Source organism: Oncorhynchus kisutch, linkage group LG8 (genome assembly GCF_002021735.2).
Source record: "Oncorhynchus kisutch isolate 150728-3 linkage group LG8, Okis_V2, whole genome shotgun sequence".
Classification (NCBI taxonomy): Eukaryota; Metazoa; Chordata; class Actinopteri; order Salmoniformes; family Salmonidae; genus Oncorhynchus; species Oncorhynchus kisutch.
Window position 1 is genome coordinate 40,049,145 of NC_034181.2, and position 16,961 is coordinate 40,066,105.

The 16,961-nt window shown below is 44.8% G+C and overlaps 1 protein-coding gene across 8 annotated transcripts in view; it reads left to right on the forward strand.

Annotated features, from left to right (window-relative positions):
• LOC109895677 (vacuolar protein sorting-associated protein 13A) overlaps nucleotides 1–16,961 on the forward strand; it is a 54,943-nt gene that overhangs the window by 23,058 nt on the left and 14,924 nt on the right. For 5 of the 8 annotated variants that reach the window (XR_004210821.1, XM_020489568.2, XM_031830338.1 and 2 more), the window contains exons 39-59: nucleotides 34–356; nucleotides 544–906; nucleotides 1,126–1,227; nucleotides 1,436–1,588; nucleotides 2,744–3,005; nucleotides 5,129–5,289; nucleotides 5,569–5,672; nucleotides 5,777–6,071; nucleotides 6,207–6,632; nucleotides 6,806–6,910; nucleotides 7,092–7,238; nucleotides 7,422–7,553; nucleotides 7,734–7,867; nucleotides 8,428–8,505; nucleotides 9,536–9,662; nucleotides 10,376–10,605; nucleotides 10,785–10,938; nucleotides 11,110–11,256; nucleotides 11,450–11,531; nucleotides 12,020–12,089; nucleotides 12,190–12,304. Coding sequence is in view for 7 of the 8 variants with exons in the window: in XM_020489568.2 (XP_020345157.1) it covers nucleotides 34–356; nucleotides 544–906; nucleotides 1,126–1,227; nucleotides 1,436–1,588; nucleotides 2,744–3,005; nucleotides 5,129–5,289; nucleotides 5,569–5,672; nucleotides 5,777–6,071; nucleotides 6,207–6,632; nucleotides 6,806–6,910; nucleotides 7,092–7,238; nucleotides 7,422–7,553; nucleotides 7,734–7,867; nucleotides 8,428–8,505; nucleotides 9,536–9,662; nucleotides 10,376–10,605; nucleotides 10,785–10,938; nucleotides 11,110–11,256; nucleotides 11,450–11,531; nucleotides 12,020–12,089; nucleotides 12,190–12,304 (3,710 nt within the window). In the remaining variant the exon portion in view is untranslated. The remainder of the gene's footprint in view (nucleotides 1–33; nucleotides 357–543; nucleotides 907–1,125; nucleotides 1,228–1,435; nucleotides 1,589–2,743; nucleotides 3,006–5,128; nucleotides 5,290–5,568; nucleotides 5,673–5,776; nucleotides 6,072–6,206; nucleotides 6,633–6,805; nucleotides 6,911–7,091; nucleotides 7,239–7,421; nucleotides 7,554–7,733; nucleotides 7,868–8,427; nucleotides 8,506–9,535; nucleotides 9,663–10,375; nucleotides 10,606–10,784; nucleotides 10,939–11,109; nucleotides 11,257–11,449; nucleotides 11,532–12,019; nucleotides 12,090–12,189; nucleotides 12,305–16,961) is intronic. The other 3 variants (XM_031830340.1, XM_020489572.2, XM_031830342.1) reach the window with 1 other exon arrangement.

The following is a 16,961-nucleotide window of genomic DNA, read 5'->3' on the forward strand; positions in this document are numbered from 1 at the left end:
GCCCCTGCTTTCCTCTCTGGTTCCGTAACACAGCTCCAGTGGGGGTGGTGGCAAAGTCAGAGATTAATGTTCTGGTGAAGAACCCCGAGATTGTGTTTGTGGCCGACCTGACACGTGCCGACGCCCCGGCCCTGGTCATGACCACGGAGTGCGAGCTGGTGATGAAGAGCGACCTGGACGGTCAGTTGATGACTGCGGTGGTCAAGGACCTGAAGGTGGTGGCCTGCCCCTTCCTGAAGGAGAAGAGGAACAAGGAGACCACTGTGCTGCAGCCCTGCCAAGTGTTCTTCAAGAGCACACAGTCCTCCACCTCCCCGCAGGCCATGGAGGTCTGCATCAACGCACTCACACTCAAGGTAGGCCACGGCCAAAAACAAAACCATCCCTTGAAGACAGGAACCAGCGTCTTAGTACGTGTTAGGAGCATATCATTTTGGTCATTAGACCTTATTGTCACCTTTTTCCTGTGTTTTTATTTCTGGCCCATCTAGACAAACCAGAGTGATGTGCCTCACGTTCCATTCTCCTCTGTGCCCCACCCAGGTGTCGCCCATCATTATCAACACCGTGATTACCATTCAGTCGGTGCTGAGCCCGGCCGGTGCCGAGACACCCCAGTCTGAGCTGGAGAGCCCCGTGCCCCCAGACCTGTGGGAGCGCCGGTCCTGGAGGGACCTCAAGCTGTGGTTCCTGGAGGAGGAGGGTAAAGACGAGGATGCCCAGTCCCTGGTCCCGCTGATTCCCCAGGGCGAGTCCCTGCAGTTGGCCATCAACTCCATCTGCCTGACACTGGAGGCAGGGGTGGGCCACCGCACCGTCCCCATGCTCCTGGCCAAGTCCTCCTTCCACGGTGACGTCAAGAACTGGAGCACCCTCATCAACCTGCACAGCCAGCTCAACCTGGAGGTCAGACACTGCACAGCTCTACACAACCCTTTACACAACATCTACATGACCTTTACACACACCTCTACACGACCTTTACACAACATCTACATGACCTTTACACAACAACTACACATCCCTTTACACATCTACATGACCTTTACACAACCTCCGTTCAACAAAAAAATGGGTTTAGTCAGACTGCATTTAGTGTACAGTAACATAGTGTGGTGTGTTTAGGTTCACTACTTCAACGAGGTGATGGGGGTGTGGGAGCCACTGCTAGAGCCCCTAGAAGACGAGACCCGAGATGGATTCAGACCCTGGACCCTGGGATTAAAGGTGACCCTTGCATACATACATACATACATACATACATACATACATACATACATACAGTAACTCACTCACTCACTCACTCACTCACTCACTCACTCACTCACTCACTCACTCACACTGTCCCATGTTCCACACACATCCTTCATACGGATAGTGGAAATGCACTATCCACCACACACAAATAACGGCTATGCATCCCCCTGAACTGTAGATGAAGAAGAAGCCAGTGAAGTACACAGGTATATCAGAAGAAGTGGACTACAGCATCCCTGACTACAAGACCGTCATCAGCATCAGCAGCAAGGACCAACTTAACATCACCCTCTCCAAGTGTGGACTGGGCATGCTCAGTAACCTGGGCACGGTAAGTCAATGACGTCACACACCAGCACTCTTGTACAGTTCATTCGGAAAGTATTCAGATCCTTTGACTTTTTCCACAGTTTGTTACGTTACAGGCTTATTCTAAATCTACACACAATGCCCCATAATAACAAAGCAGAAACAGGTTTTTCTACATTTTTGCAAATTTATAGAAAAAAATTGAAATCTTTCAGACCCTTTACTCAGTACTTTGTTGAAGCACCTTTGGCAGCGATTACAGCCTCGAGTCTTGGGTATGATGCAAAAGCTTGGCATGCCTGTATTTGGGGAGTTTCTCCCATTCTTCTCTGCAGATCATCTCAAGCTCTGTCAGGTTGGATGGGGTGTGTCGCTGCACAGCAATTTTCAGGTCAGATTAGGTTCAAGTCCAGGCTCTGGCTGGGCCACTCAAGGACATTCGGAGACTTGTCCTGAAGAAACTACTACGTTGTCTTAGCTGTGTGCTTATCAGATGGGATGGCGTATCGCTGAAGAATGCTGTGGTAGCCATGCTGGTTCAAGTGTGCCTTGAATTCTAAATAAATCACTAACAGTGTAACCAGCAAAGCACCATCACACCACCACCTCCATGCTTCACGGTGGAAATCACACATGCAGAGATCATCCGTTCACCAACTCTGCGTCTCATAAAGACACGGCGGTTGGAACCGCTACGTTACTACATTATTTCATAGTTTTGATGTCTTCACTATTCTACAATGTAGAAAATAGTGAGAATAAAGAAAAACCCTTGAATGAGTAGGTCTGTCCAAACCTTTGACTGGTACTGTATGTAAATAAGCTATTTCTGTTTTTTACATTTGCAAACATTTCTAAAAACCTGTTCGCTTTGCCATTATGGGGTATTGTGTGTAGATTGATGAGGGCAAAAATGTATTTAATCCATTTTTGAATGAAGCTGTAACGTAACAAAATGTGGAGAAAGAAGGGGTCTGAATACTTTCCGAATGCACTGTATATGTTCGTCTATTGTCTCGCTGAAAAGGTGGCTTGTTGGGTTGTGGGTTGTTGTTTTTGAGTCGTGATGGAATAGCTTGCCTTGTGTTGAATTGCGCTCTATAAAATGCCTTTTTCTTGGGGGTGGGGGGACTTGTTTGCATGTGCATGCCTGGGTGTGTTTGTGTGTGTGTGGCAGGCCTTTGCGGAGGCGGCCAAGCAGGCATCGGATAGTTTCCAGAAGGACGAGGCTCCGTTCGTCGTGAAGAACCGTCTAGGTCTGACTGTGTCGGTGGTGCACAGTGAGCTGTTCAGCCCCCTGGGTCGCGAGGCCACGGCGCGCCGGGTAGAGCTGCAGGACGGAGAGAGCCTCAACATGGACTACCGTCGCACCACCACCCACTCAGACCAGTTCTCTGCCATGACTTCATTGGTGGCCAAGGACTACTACATACAGCCCAGTAAGCAACACAGTTACACCCACTACAGAAGTGCAGACCAGCGTCTGTATTCATTGTATTGCCGGTCTAGTTTTTGCTTTTAACATCCTAATGGACAGGAGGAACCTGATCCTCGATCAGCACTCCTGCTCGGAGACGCTTCATACATACAACGTCAGATATCAAACCCTAGGTCCAAAACCCTGTTAGGGTTCTAACCTAATGCCCAGGTATTAGTTTGGGGGGGGGGGGGATTTTTGGCGAAATTCGACGTTTTGAATCCAAAATAGGTGACCTTCGTGATTCGTGTAGATCCGATGAGAAAGGTTTTGGCGGGGGGGGGGGGGATTTGGATGACTACTGGCTGTAAGCGAACAAGGGATGCGCGTTTGGAGCAATACTGGCTCTATCCAAGGCTCAGCCAATCATTCACATAACAACAGAATGCAGCACGCGACTGAAGAGAGAAGTTACCGCATCAGCACGCACTCTGGAAAGACAGCTAGCCAGAGAAATGTTGAGCAACATTAGCCAACTTAACTGATCAGATAATTGAGTTCATGGTGTGAAAATTAGCTGGCTAATAAAGTCAGACCACACAACATCAGATGAGACAACGTTAGTAACCTAACCAATTAACTATTGTATTAACTGTTAACGCTATACGACTCCTTGCCGTGCCTCAAGTTATAATGTGTTAGTTGCTTACTGGACCCTGGTAGTCTGTGTGAAACGTTAACTAGCTAACAAACTGAACTAACAGTAATGTTTTCCCTCTACAGTATGTGGTTCATTTTCAGAATGAGAGAATTAGGTGAAAAATGAGGCGTTGCTTGTTAAACAAGTGGATTCAGGGATCAAGTGTAGCTGGAGCTTGACCTGGCTTATGCTGGACCACAGTATGGTGGAAGGAACACAACACACTTAACCTTTTTCTCACCTTTTCAATACCATGGATATAAAGGGTTATGCCTGTACTCTGCCTGAAAGAGATCAATTATGCCAACAAAGGGTATCATGCTCTGCTGGCACATTGTTATCTATCCAAGATTGCATAGCAGTTCAGACGTCTTTTATATACTGTATTATTGACTGTATGTTTGTTTTACTCCATGTGTAACTGTCGTTGTATCTGTCGAACTGCTTTGCTTTATCTTGGCCAGGTCGCAATTGTAAATGAGAACTTGTTCTCAACTTGCCTACCTGGTTAAATAAAAATGAAATAAAATTGTAAAAAATTGTAGTACAGATGTCCACAGGAAGGAAGTGTATAATGTGCAGTGTAGCCCAAAGATAATGCTTTTGTTGTGTTGAACTGGACAGTACCACTTTGTGAGTGAGGGGGGGATTGTAATAAAAAAAAAAAATTTACTTAGTGAACGTTACTTTTACACGCATGTAGGCTTGTGCACTTGAACGATGTCTACTATGGTGGCCACTACAATAGAGCAAAAATAGAATGCCCGTTTGTTTCATTCTATTTCTACTTTAAGATGTTTTTTTTCCCCCTAAGTGCAGTATTTAGATGTGTGTGGTCACAAGCGTTCTATTGTAAAGGCTGTCATGGCTAACTGCAATATTAGTTTTTTTCTCAAGGCTTGAGTGTCATTTGCAGTAAAGTCTAGATAACAAATAACATTGGATTGCTTTCTTTAGGGGTGGTAGGGAGCCTCGTGGTTAGAGCGTTGGGCCAGTAACCAAAATGTTGCCGGATCAAATCCCCAAGCTGACAAGGTAACAATCTGTCGTTCTGCCCCTGAGCAAGGCAGTTAACCCACTGTCCCCCGGGCGCCGAAGACGTGGATGTCGATTTAAGGCAGCCCCCCGCACCTCTCTGATTCAGATGAGTTGGGTCAAATGTGGAAGACACATTTCAGTTGAATGCATTGTTTGACAACTGACATTTTGAACCACTTTTTATTTTACACACAGAGACGAATCATGTAGATCATATTCTTTGTTGTTTAATTAGTTAAGCTGCATTTCCACCTAGCAGGGATTTTTTGGCATGTTTCAGTGCAGAAAAAAAAGTGTCACCTTTTTGGGCTACTCACCAGTTTGTATCCCTGGTTAACAAAAGTCAGTACTCGTGGCTCGGGTCACTAGTCATTGATCATGCTGTTTTTTTATGTTCATGTCCTCAGCTCCGGTGGGCCACACTTCAACAGGCATGATCCCGTTGATCAAAGTGGGGCGTGGCATGTACAGTGTCATGCACAAAGACTCTGGGGTCACCCGTTTCCTGGTCTGTCAGATCTACTCTGTGGAGGGAAGCAAGTACATCAAGATCCGCTCTCCCTTCCAGGCAAGTTAGTCCCCCCCCCCCTCCACCTCAAACTCCAACTCACACCAATGAATGCTCACTGTTCTCAGACTGACTAATGCAGATTTCACCCAAATGCTCATTTTCTCCCACCATTCATCTCAATCCACCCTGCTTGCTTCCCTAGCCCTCTCTGTTCTCTCTCTCTCCCTTTACTTTCTCTAGTCTGTACTTAACTTGAGCCCAGAATGTGTTCAACCATCTGACCAGAGAATGTATTTTCTGCCTGAAGAATGTCTCTTTCTCATGTCTCCCCTACAGATCATAAACCACTTCTCCATCCCATTCAGAGTGATGGAGGGCTCTACCAGTCTGGGGATATCACTGCCTACAGAGGAGTTCTGTGTGCCTCTGGACTCCTACAGGTGACATGCACGCACATACATACATACATACATACATACATACATACATACATACATACACACACACACACACACTGACTGTGCTGAACCCCCCTCCCCCGTAGGTCAGAGCTAAGACTGCAGCCGGTAACCGAGGGAGACGATCAGTACGACTGCTCCGAGGGTTTCAGCTACGAGTTGGTGAGCCAGCAGCCCGGTGCACGTGTGCAGCAGACCTGTCATCGCCATGGTGACAGCGCTGGTGTCCTCATGGTCAACATCGTCCCTCTGAAAGACACGGTAACATCACAACACACAGGAATGGCCGGGGAGAACTTTGACGAGCCCTACATCCTGCACCTGTGGCCCTCCGTCCTGCTCCGGAACCTTCTGCCTTACCCCATCACCTATCGCCTACAGGTACACACACATTACCCCATCCCTACGCACCAGCAGAGAAATTGACCTACAGCTCATCTATCATATTTCCTCAGAGCTTCCCCTTCATATGACATGCCTATTATTGATTGGTATTGTGTGTTGATTGGCTGACAGGACAGTGAAGAGCCCACCCCCATCACCCTGATGGACGGCCACTCGGCCCAGCTGCACACCGCCATCATGGACCAGTCCAGCCTGGAACTCCGCCTTCTCGACTACCTGGGCCAGGATTGGCAGGCCCACTACGGTCTCTGTGGCGACCTGGATGAGATCACCTTCATTGTGTTCAGCTCTCTGCGCGATGAAGAGGAGGTGGTCAGGTTAGGAGAAGGGAAGAGGGCGGAGCTCGATATTGCGGTGCATGTGAAGTACGACGCGGGCCAGACTGAGGTGGCCATCCATTCTCCCTACTGGATGGTGAACAAGACTGGCCGCCTGCTGCAATACAAGGCCGACGACATCCACCGCAAACACGCCATGGACTACGATATGCCTCTGCTCTTCTCCTTCAAGCCACACAACTTTCTGCAGAACAACAAGGTAGTGGGGTGGGGATCAGCTTTGGTCCAAGCTCAAGCCAAGTAGCTGGGCTGCTATTTTGTTTTGGGTGTGTGGGGGGGGGGGTTTAAACAAGGAGTGGGCTTTTAAGTGAAAACTCCTAACCCCTGCTGTTTGTCTCCCTGACATCTGACCCTATTCTCTCTCCGGGTCAGGTGCGGCTGATGATCTCGGACAGCGACCTGTCGGATGATTTCTCCCTGGATACCGTGGGTAGTTATGGTGAAGTGAAGTGCAAAGGGAGGCTTAAAGATTACGTGGTGAGTGAGTGGTGGATCAAGCATACTAAGATTGGATTTGAAACGACACTCCAGCAGAAGAACAGTGTCAGTTGATGCTTCACCTTTCAGATTGGTCATTGAGTGTAATTTGCTGAACCGTTGATAGATAGATGGGTGGATTGATTCATGTTGATTGTGGCTTTCTATGGTTTGATTGAAGATCGGAGTGAAGATCGACGCCAGCAGTTTCAGCCTGACCCGTATCGTAAGCTTTGTGCCATACTACCTGTTAGTGAACAGGACCAAACATGTGATCTGGGTGGGAGAGGAGGGCCAGGACGACTGGACCGAGGCCAGACCACAACAGGTACCACAACTAGAGCTACTTACAAACGCCAGTATCGGTTACTTTCCTGAATTTTGAAATGGGAATAATGGACCCCTACCCTACATACAGTAGCACATCCATGTAGTGAAATGGACACCTCTTTGTCCGTCTCTCCCTCTCCTCTCTCTCGCTTTTCTCTCACTTTTTATCTGTGCTTCTCAGGCAGCCATCCCGTTTTGGCCTGAGAGGGACTCCAAGAAGCTCAAAGTCAAAGTAGAAGGCAGTCGGTCAACTCCTCAAACCATGGACTTCACCAAACCGGAAAACTGCCTGCTGCTGCATCTGGACAACACTGTGAGTAGTTTACACACACACACACACACACACACACACACACACACACACACACACACACACTGGCGTGTTTGTAACTACTGTATAAGTTGATGCTTTGTGACGATTTAAATCCACTTCCCACGTTGGGTTCAATAAAGTACTAATACTTCTGTTTTTAATTTGGCTTTACTATTCCAGCTGGGCGGAGTCATTATGGATGTGAACCTATCGGACCACTCGATTATCATCCGTTTCTCTGACTACCACGACGGGGCCGCCCCCTTCCTCATCATCAACCACACCCAGGAGCAGACGGTGGAGTTCTACCAGAGGTAAAGGAGGGGAGGGATGGGGAGGGAGAACGGTAATGGGGCAGTAAGCAGAAATGTGTTTCATTATATAGGTTTTACTGTTCTCAAAACGGGCGCAATGCCCTAAAATAAAACCTGTATTTGTTGCATCTTAAATGTGGGATGTCTTAAATCTTTCCTTTTAGAAATGTCCATGAGATGGTTGCAATTATTTATGAGGATAGAAGTAAACAATACAAAATTAGTGTTACTCACTGTACTATTCCAAATGTTGTTTCTGAATGAGACCGGCATGTTATATATATTTAGCAAACTTCCCAGGATGTGCTGCATGTATTTGTTTTGATACAAGGTATTTGTGTTCTTGGCTTTTGTGTTGATGTAGGTTTGTCTGTTTGCATGGATCCATTTCCTTTGGTTTGTGACTTGTTGTGACGGACACTGATTTTGTTCCATTTGTTTTTCAATCCATGTTTTTTTGTTACGGACTTTCTTTGTCTGACTTTGTGTTGATGGATTTGTTTTGTTTTTGTTTAAGTCTGATTTTTTTTCCCCCTCCCCACACCTCTTGGCCCGGGCAGATTTCGGAGAGATTCATCAGAATGGGTGGCAGACGAGCTGCTCGGCCTCTCCTTCTCAGTAGAGGAGACCCAGCCCAGGTAGCAGGACCCAGCCCCACGAGGGTTCTTGCTCTCACCCACTCTGACCCTGACACAGAAAGGGTGGACATATTGGGGAACTTCAAATGCCTTCCCTAGCATACAATGACTAATGCAAAAGGCATGGTCCGTAGATCTCTATTTGAACATGCACACATTCAGTGGGGGATGTGTTCTCTGTGTTCCCGTTTCATAGTTGAGCTGTGGTCAGGGTGTGGACAGAGCTGGACCCCCAGGTAACCGAAGGTGTAGGGGAAGAGCTTTCTTTTCTCCATTTTGGTGTTTGAGCCGGATCTACTCCTTACATGCCACTCCACAACGAAATGGATCATGTGCATTTTATAAAAGCTGAAAAATATTGCGTTTAAATTAATATCACTGTATGGTTCAACAGACCGAGTCGTCTGATTTGATAGTGACCAAAGTACAGGAAGTGGAGTGATCAAGGAGGAGCTCCGGCTTCAGTGTCATGACCGTTTGCTCTTTGACCTCCCCCTTAATTCCAGGTCTTTGCTTTTATAGTGGGACTTAGTTTTGGCTGCTGCTGTTTGGATGGGTCTCTGCCAATGGGATCTGACCTCTGCTTCTATATGCCTTCCATTTCCCCTCATGCCCCCATTTTCATCGCCCCCCCCTCCTCCAACAGTCCTGCCAATCATTCTTCATCCTCCTCTTTCCCTGTGTCTTCTGCAATAATGATGATTTGAATCATTCTTTCTCTTTGATCGGAAGGGGGGCGTTGTTTCCGTTTGTTGGAGGAAGAACGACAACATGATCAAATTGGATAGTAGCCTAGACATCTCCACTAATGGGATTTCTTCTCTCCATTGTGTTGATTTGCAAATAGGCTTTTGGGTTTCTTTCCATGGTGCCTGGGCTGTGTAACGTGGCTACGTTCTCATGACCGCGGCTTTTTTTTCTGACCATCATCTATCTTCCTCTTGGTGGGGTTCTCGTGGTCTTGTGTGTGTGCTTTCTAACTCTCTCTGTGTGTGTGTGTGTGTGTGTGTGTGTGTGTGCGTGAGAGTAGTAGTCAGAAGGAGAAGGACAAGCTAAGCCCCGGGAAGGCAATGTACTACACCTGGGCTGAGCCCACTGGATCGCGCTCTCTGGCCTGGCAGTGTGGCAGCTACAGCGGCGAGCTGAGGAGCGAAGAGGTACCGTACCACAGCGTTCTATTTACTCCCCTTTTGCTCTTAACGGTGGTGGAATGTTACATTCTCCAACATTTAGATTGATACTACGTTTAAGTCTGATTTTTATACCAGTGTTTCTTATTAGTTTGACACACACTTGTATCAAGTACTTTAGACCGATATGACACACAGGTGTCAGACTTAACCACAGATTAGGATCTTCTGCTTAGTGTTTTTTTTTAACAGCTGCTTAATATGGCTTAGCCCATCATTATACACACACAAGGCTCTAATCAGACTTTTTAAAAATTAAGGCTCCAATCCTCAATAGGATTAGTGTAGGGATTAGCGAAGTCTGACAGAAAGTTAAGTGTTACTGAATTTTCTTCCCCCTTTTTATACTGGCTTGATGACCTGAGCAGTTTTACAAGGGAAGCAACATATGGTGATACCCAGTTGAAATATTAGAAGATTGGGTGCTTTGGCATGTCGGCCACAGTGGTGAGACAAAATGCAAACCGTAGTATAACCAGAGATGTGTATATATTGTTGAAATCAAATCAACTGTCAAATGATAGCAACTGTTGTTGCCTGGACTCATTAGTTTCCTGAAATCTCAATTAATCTCAATTTTGGTGTTGTGTGAGTTATGGCTGTGGCTACAAAGCAAAAGAGCAACTTAAAAGTGAAACGCGCATTACTTCCCATCTGATGGGCACTTGATCCGTGTGTAGGACCTGCGGTTGGACGTGAACGAGGAGGGTAAGCTGTACCTCATCTCGTTCTACGAGGGCCTCCAGCGGGTGGCGCTGTTCACCGAGGACAGACGCATATACAAGCTGCTGTGTGAGAGTGAGAAGGCCGAGCTGGCTGAACAGGAGATAATCCTCTCCCTGCAAGACGTGGGCGTCTCCCTGGTCAACAACAGCAGCCGCCAGGAGGTGTCCTTCATCGGTATTACCAGGTGTGTGTGTGTGTGTGCGCACACAAAACATGTGTAACCACACACACACATACATACAAACACCGTATATATACTCAATGGTATGGTTGTGCTACAGTTGACTACTTTGAGTGGGAACATGCTTTTTCAAATTCAGTGCAGCATGTTCAGTGTGTGTGTGTGTGTGTGTGTGTGTGTAGTTCAGACGTGGTGTGGGAGTCCAAGCCAAAGAAAAAGTCTCGCTGGAAACCCCTGAGTGGAAAAGATGCCGAGCTGCTGGAGACCCACTTCAAAGAGTACACAGAGAGTGGACCAGTGGACAACGCCATCTTAGACCTGGAGAACAACTTCCAGGTCAGGCAGCAACTGGCTATGCCTCTGTCTGGTACCATGTATACCATACCACCCCCTTGATAACCAACCCCTTGAAAGCTTTAGAAATTCTAGAGGTAGACGTTGTTCCTAGTTTTGCACAGCTCCAGTAGAACTGTTGTGTGTGTGTCCTAAGTCTAACTGTGTTATCAGGTGTCTTTGACCCATAATGGGCAAGACATGAGGATGATGCAGCCATATGACGCTCCAATCAGGAGGAGCTTCCTGCCAGGGGTGAAGGTGGAGTACAGCGTATCGGCCCGCCAGAGTGCCTACCGTGTCCAGATCAACCGCATACAGGTGAGAGAGTTGGAGATTGTGCATTCTATCCAACTCTACAGTGGGTCCCCACCCGACCACTAACCATACGATAGAGTTTTTACATTGACTGTTTGTTCATCTTACCAACCGTTCAATTAAAATGATTTCATGCTGACCCATTGGAGACATGGTTGGAGGGAGAAAAAAAAATTGTGCTTTTGTTTTTCCACAGATCCAGAATCAGCTACCTGGAGCAATCTTCCCATATGTCTTCTACCCTATAAAACTACCTAAGTCTGTCACCATGGACTCAGGTCAGTCCCAAGCTCTGTCCAAGTCTCTCTGTGTTGTGGATTTACACTTTAAAATTGACACCCTTGATAAAGATAAGATCCCTCCCAATGTGTTCTCCAATCTCATAAAACATTTTAGAAAAAGGCTCGAGTTCTATTACCCTCGCAAGGTGAGGTTTTGAAAACAGGCTGTCAATCATTTTGACCCGTCTTTTTTGTTTTTCTTGTTTTGTATTACTTGTTAAACAAAACCTCTTTCTCTGAGCAATTGTATTAGTATAAAATAATATAATTTTTCAAATGTTGGAGCATACAATACATGCTCATTATTTCAGTTATTTCAGTCATTTTTGCTCATCTGTATTAAGGGTGTCTAATTTTGGACCCCACTGTAACTAGCTAAATAGGCAAAAGGAGCCATTGGGGACGCCTCCATAGGCATTGTTAGACTGGAGTACTCTGGATAAACACATCGTGATGGCTTTTTTCTGCTCCTCTCTCTCCTGCAGAGCCCAAACCTCTGACCGACATCAGCATTGTTACCAGGGCAGCAGGGCACTCTGATATCTCACGCATCAAGTGAGTCCTTCGCTATAGTTCATGTTCTTTCCATATCTATCTCTCTCTCTCTCTCTCTCAACCACACATACCAACTTCCCTTTCTTGGCATGTTGACTAGGTATTTCAAGGTGCTAATCCAGGAGATGGATCTGAAGTTGGACCTGGGCTTCCTTTATGCCATCTTGGATCTGTTCACTCCGGAGAACGCCAGCGTGATGACGTCAGAGCAGCAGGTTTTTATTTGTAATATTCTTTATTTATGCCCGGAAAAACCCATTGAGAGAAAGGTCTCATTCTCAAGGGTGCCCTGATCACAGTAATGCAACAATCCAATACAATGTCAAATAAAACAGCACAACACAATTTAAGAAAAATGGTTACATTTCTCAGCTACTAAGTCCTCAATTAACATGTTTTATATTATTTATGTTGCTCGAGCAGGTTTGTAAATTGTTCTAGTAGTGAGGTGCAATAAAACTAAAAGCGGAATTACCTCATTACCTCATTACCTCCTGTGAACGGGTTTGGTAACTCGTGTTTTTATACTTCAACAGCAAAGTTAGGGAAGTCAGAAGCTTGTTTAGTAGAGCTTTGTAAAAAATGAATCTGTGATTAGGGCTGTCCCCGACCCCAAAAAAATCAAAAGTCGTCTGTTCTTTCTACCAATCGATTGCTCAAAATGTTTAAACTTGTAAAATGTCTAAACTTTTCCATTTAAAGACACCCAATGTGTTTTAATAAAATGAACTATATGCATTGAGCTTGTCTGATGCTTTAAGCTTACTTTGTTTTTGCTGGAAGAGGGTGCCAGATCTAGATAACCAGAAGAAGGAAAACCTTAACCTGACCCAACTATATATTCTCCTCCCGTTTCAGCTGGCTTTCGTAGATTCTGCCATTACTCCCCTGAAGTTTCCGATAATAGGCCACATGAGTCGTCGGCAACCTTTTCTCATCTGGAGTGCCAATTTATCTGACCACTTCTACCGATCTTCATATCTCATTGTCATGTGGTTAATCAAATTCTATCCAAGTCTAAATGAAAATCATATGAACCTAAAAATTAACTTCTATTGCCAACTATGTAAAAATAGCCTACATAAAGCCAACCAATAAAAACATTGCAGCCTGCAGGTAGAAAATATCCTCATTTTAAAAAGAAATCTCCAATAAATCACATTGGCTACACATGGCCTGTCTGCAACAAACTTGAAACATTGTATTAACTTGGGTCTAGCCTGAAGCTTGTGCTAGGGAACTTACAATGTTGTATCAAATATTTTGGGCCCTCAGAGTTTCCTGTGCCTGTGAGCTCGGGACAGACACAGCTGTAGGCTATTTGTGCAAGGTGTAAGAAGCAGTGCTTGACTTGGGCTGGAGCTCACCTGAGCTGAGTACCTGCACCTCAAATGTTCTACTGCTTGAGCTCCTGTTCCTGTTATAGAATATTAGCTCAAAGGTATTGTTGAGCTCCTGTACCTAAATATCAACAGTACCGACACCCAAAATGAGTACCGGAACCTATTTCAGTCCAAGTCAAACACTGTTAAGAAGCCTATTTTATGATGTTAATGCGGGGTCAGAGCATGACATTTTTCCCTTTCACGCTGAGTGGTTATCGAAAGGGAGGGCGCTGGAAATATTTTTCAAATGCATTGAGGAACTATTGTAATTCTCAATGCATGTAAAAAGAGACTTCGTTTTTCTGCTGTTTTGAGGTGAAAACATTACTTTGAGAAGCTCCACAGGTCATTAAGTGTTGGTGCGTTAAGCCAATCAGAAATACTATCAGATCCCCAAATGGGCACATTTTAAATGATTATACTTGCGAGCAGGCCAGGTAGCCTATAGGCCACTTCTGTGTGTGCTCATCCTTACTCAACATTGTCAGGAGAGCTCCAAACAAAAGACAATGACTATATTGACGGAACTCATAAATGGAATTAAATAATCCTAAACTTGTTTCTCACAAGTGTAGCATAGATTGTGCACTCTGCAAACAATGTGTCCACTCTGACAATGAAAACAGGATGACTGGAATAATAGTATTGAATGCATTAAAAGAAAGGATCGTAACCAAATATTATAGATTAGAAATTATATGAATAAATGGTGAATGTACTGCTGGTGATACAGTGCATTCGGAAGCTATTCAGACCCCTTGACTTTTTACACATTTTATGTTATTGCCTTATTCTAAAATTGATTTTTTAAAAACATCATCAATCTACTCACAAGATCCCATGATGACAAAGCAAAAACTGTTGTTTCTTTTTAGAAATGTTTGCTAATTTATAAAAAATAAACATTTTATTTTTCATAAGTATTCAGACCCTTTTTGCTATGAGACTCAAAATTGAGCTCAGGTATATCCCTGTTTACATTGATCATCCTTTAGATGTTTCCATAACTTTGAGGCCACCCTTTGTAAATTCTATTGATTTTGACATGATTTGGAAAGGCACACACCTGTCTATAAAAGGTCACACCGTTGACAGTGCATGTCAGAGCAAAGATCAAGCCACGAGGTCAAAGGAATTGTCCGTAGAGCTACGAGACAGGATTGTGTATAGGCACAGATCTGGGGAAGAGTACCAAAACATTTCTGCAGCATTGAAGGTCCCCAAGAACACAGTGGCCTCCATCATTCTTAAATGGAAGAAGATTGGAACCACCAAGACTCTTCCTTGAGCTGACCGCCCGGCCAAACTGAGCAATCAGGGGAGAAGGGCCTTGGTCAGGGAAGTGACCAAGTACCAGATGGTCACTTTGATAGAGCTCCAGAGTTCCTCTGAGAAGATGGGAGAACCTTCCAGAAGGTCAACCATCTCTGCAGCACTTGTTAGGAAATTATGATTAATATGACTGAACAAATCATTTTAAATGGAACTGTAAGTAAACTTATACTCTGTTTTATTATAAGTGATTGACAATATGAGTTCATAAGAAGGGATTGTGTGACAGGACAAGGAGTAATAAAACGTTAATGAACACCATTCCAATTATGCAGAAACAAATGGGTTGTGGACTGTGTAAACACATAAGGTCGTTAGCCTATGGTTGACCCTACTGAAACTTAGCGCTTAACTAAGTTAGAATGAACTTTTCACCTTACTTTGTCCTGGTCGAGAGGAGGGGATTCTGTTAAAGCAGTGAAATGACGTCATGATCTGTATATAAACTGATGCATGTGTTTAAGTGGTAGCGCGCTCTGAGAATAAATTCTATGACCTATTATTTAAAGACTGGTCTGCGTCTATTTTATGCAAACAAGAAATCTTACAAATTCTCATAAAATAGATTAAGGGCTTTCATTTGATGAAAGCACATTGACATAATTAAATTATAGTAACACACTCCATCAATCAGGCCTTTATGGTAGAATGGCCAGACAGAAGCCACTCCTCAGTAAAAGGCACGACAGTCCGCTTGAAGTTTGCCAAAAAAGCACCTAAACGACTCTCAGACCATTTTTTAAAATATATATTTTATTTATTTAACCTTTTATTTAACTAGGCAAGTCAGTTAAGAACAAATTCTTATTTACAATGACGGCCTACCAGATGGCGGGGACGGGGGCTGGGATTAAAATATATAAATATAGGACAAAACACGCATCACAACAAGAGAGAACACAACACTACATAAAGAGAGCCCTAAGACCGCATAGCATGGTAGCAACACATGGTAGCAGCACAAAACATGGTACAACCGTTATTGGGCACAGTCAACAGCACAAAGGTCAAGAAGGTAGAGACAACAATACATTACACAAAGCAGCCACAACTGTCTTTGAATGAAGAGATTGAGATAAAACTGTCCAGTTTGAGTGTTTGTTGCAGCTCGTTCCAGTCGCTAGCTGCAGCGAACTGAAAAGAAGAGCGACCCAGGGATGTGTGTGCTTTGGGGACCTTTAACAGAATCTGACTGGCAGAACGGGTGTTGTATGTGGAGGATGAGGGCTGCAGTAGATATCTCAGATAGGGGGGAGTGAGGCCTAAGAGGGTTTTATAAATGCGTACAGATACAGAGAGGACCAGTTTACAGAGGAGTAAAGAATGCAGTGATGTGTCCTATAAGGAGCGTTGGTGGCAAATCTGATGGCCAAATGGTAAAGCACATCTAGCCGCTCGAGAGCACCCTTACCTGCTGATCTATAAATGATGTCTCCGTGATCTAGCATGGGTAGGATGGTCATCTGAAACAGGGTTGTTTTGGCAGCTGGGGTGAAAGATGAGCGATTACGATAGAGGAAACCAAGTTTAGATTTAACCTAAGCCTACAGATTTGATATGTGCTGAGAGAAGAACAGTGTACCATCTAGCCATACTCCCAAGTACTTGTATGAGATGACTACCTCAAGCTCTTAACCCTCAGAGGTAGTAATCACACCTGTGGGGGAAGAGGCATTCTTCTTACCAAACCACATGACCTTTGTTTTGGAGGTGTTCAAAACAAGGTTAAGGGTAAAGAAAGCTTTGTTGTAGAGCATTTAACACAAAATCCGGGGAGGGGCCAGAGGAGTATAAGACTAACTGCATATAAATGGATGAGAGAGCTTCCTACTGCCTGAGCTATTGTTGATGTAAATTGAGAAGAGCATGGGGCCTAGGATTGAGCCTTGGGTTACTCCCTTGGTGACAGGCAGTGGCTGAGACAGCAGATTTTCTGACTTTATACACTGTACGTTTTGAGGTAGTTAGCAAACCAGGCCAAAGACACCTCAGAGACAGGAATGGAATGGTCTGCTGTATCAAAATCTTTGTCCAAGTCAATAAAAATAGCAGCACGATATTGCTTAGAATCAAGGGCAATGGTGACATCATTGAGGACCTTTTTAAGGTTGCAGTGACACATCCATAACTTGAGCAGAAACCAGAATGCATACCC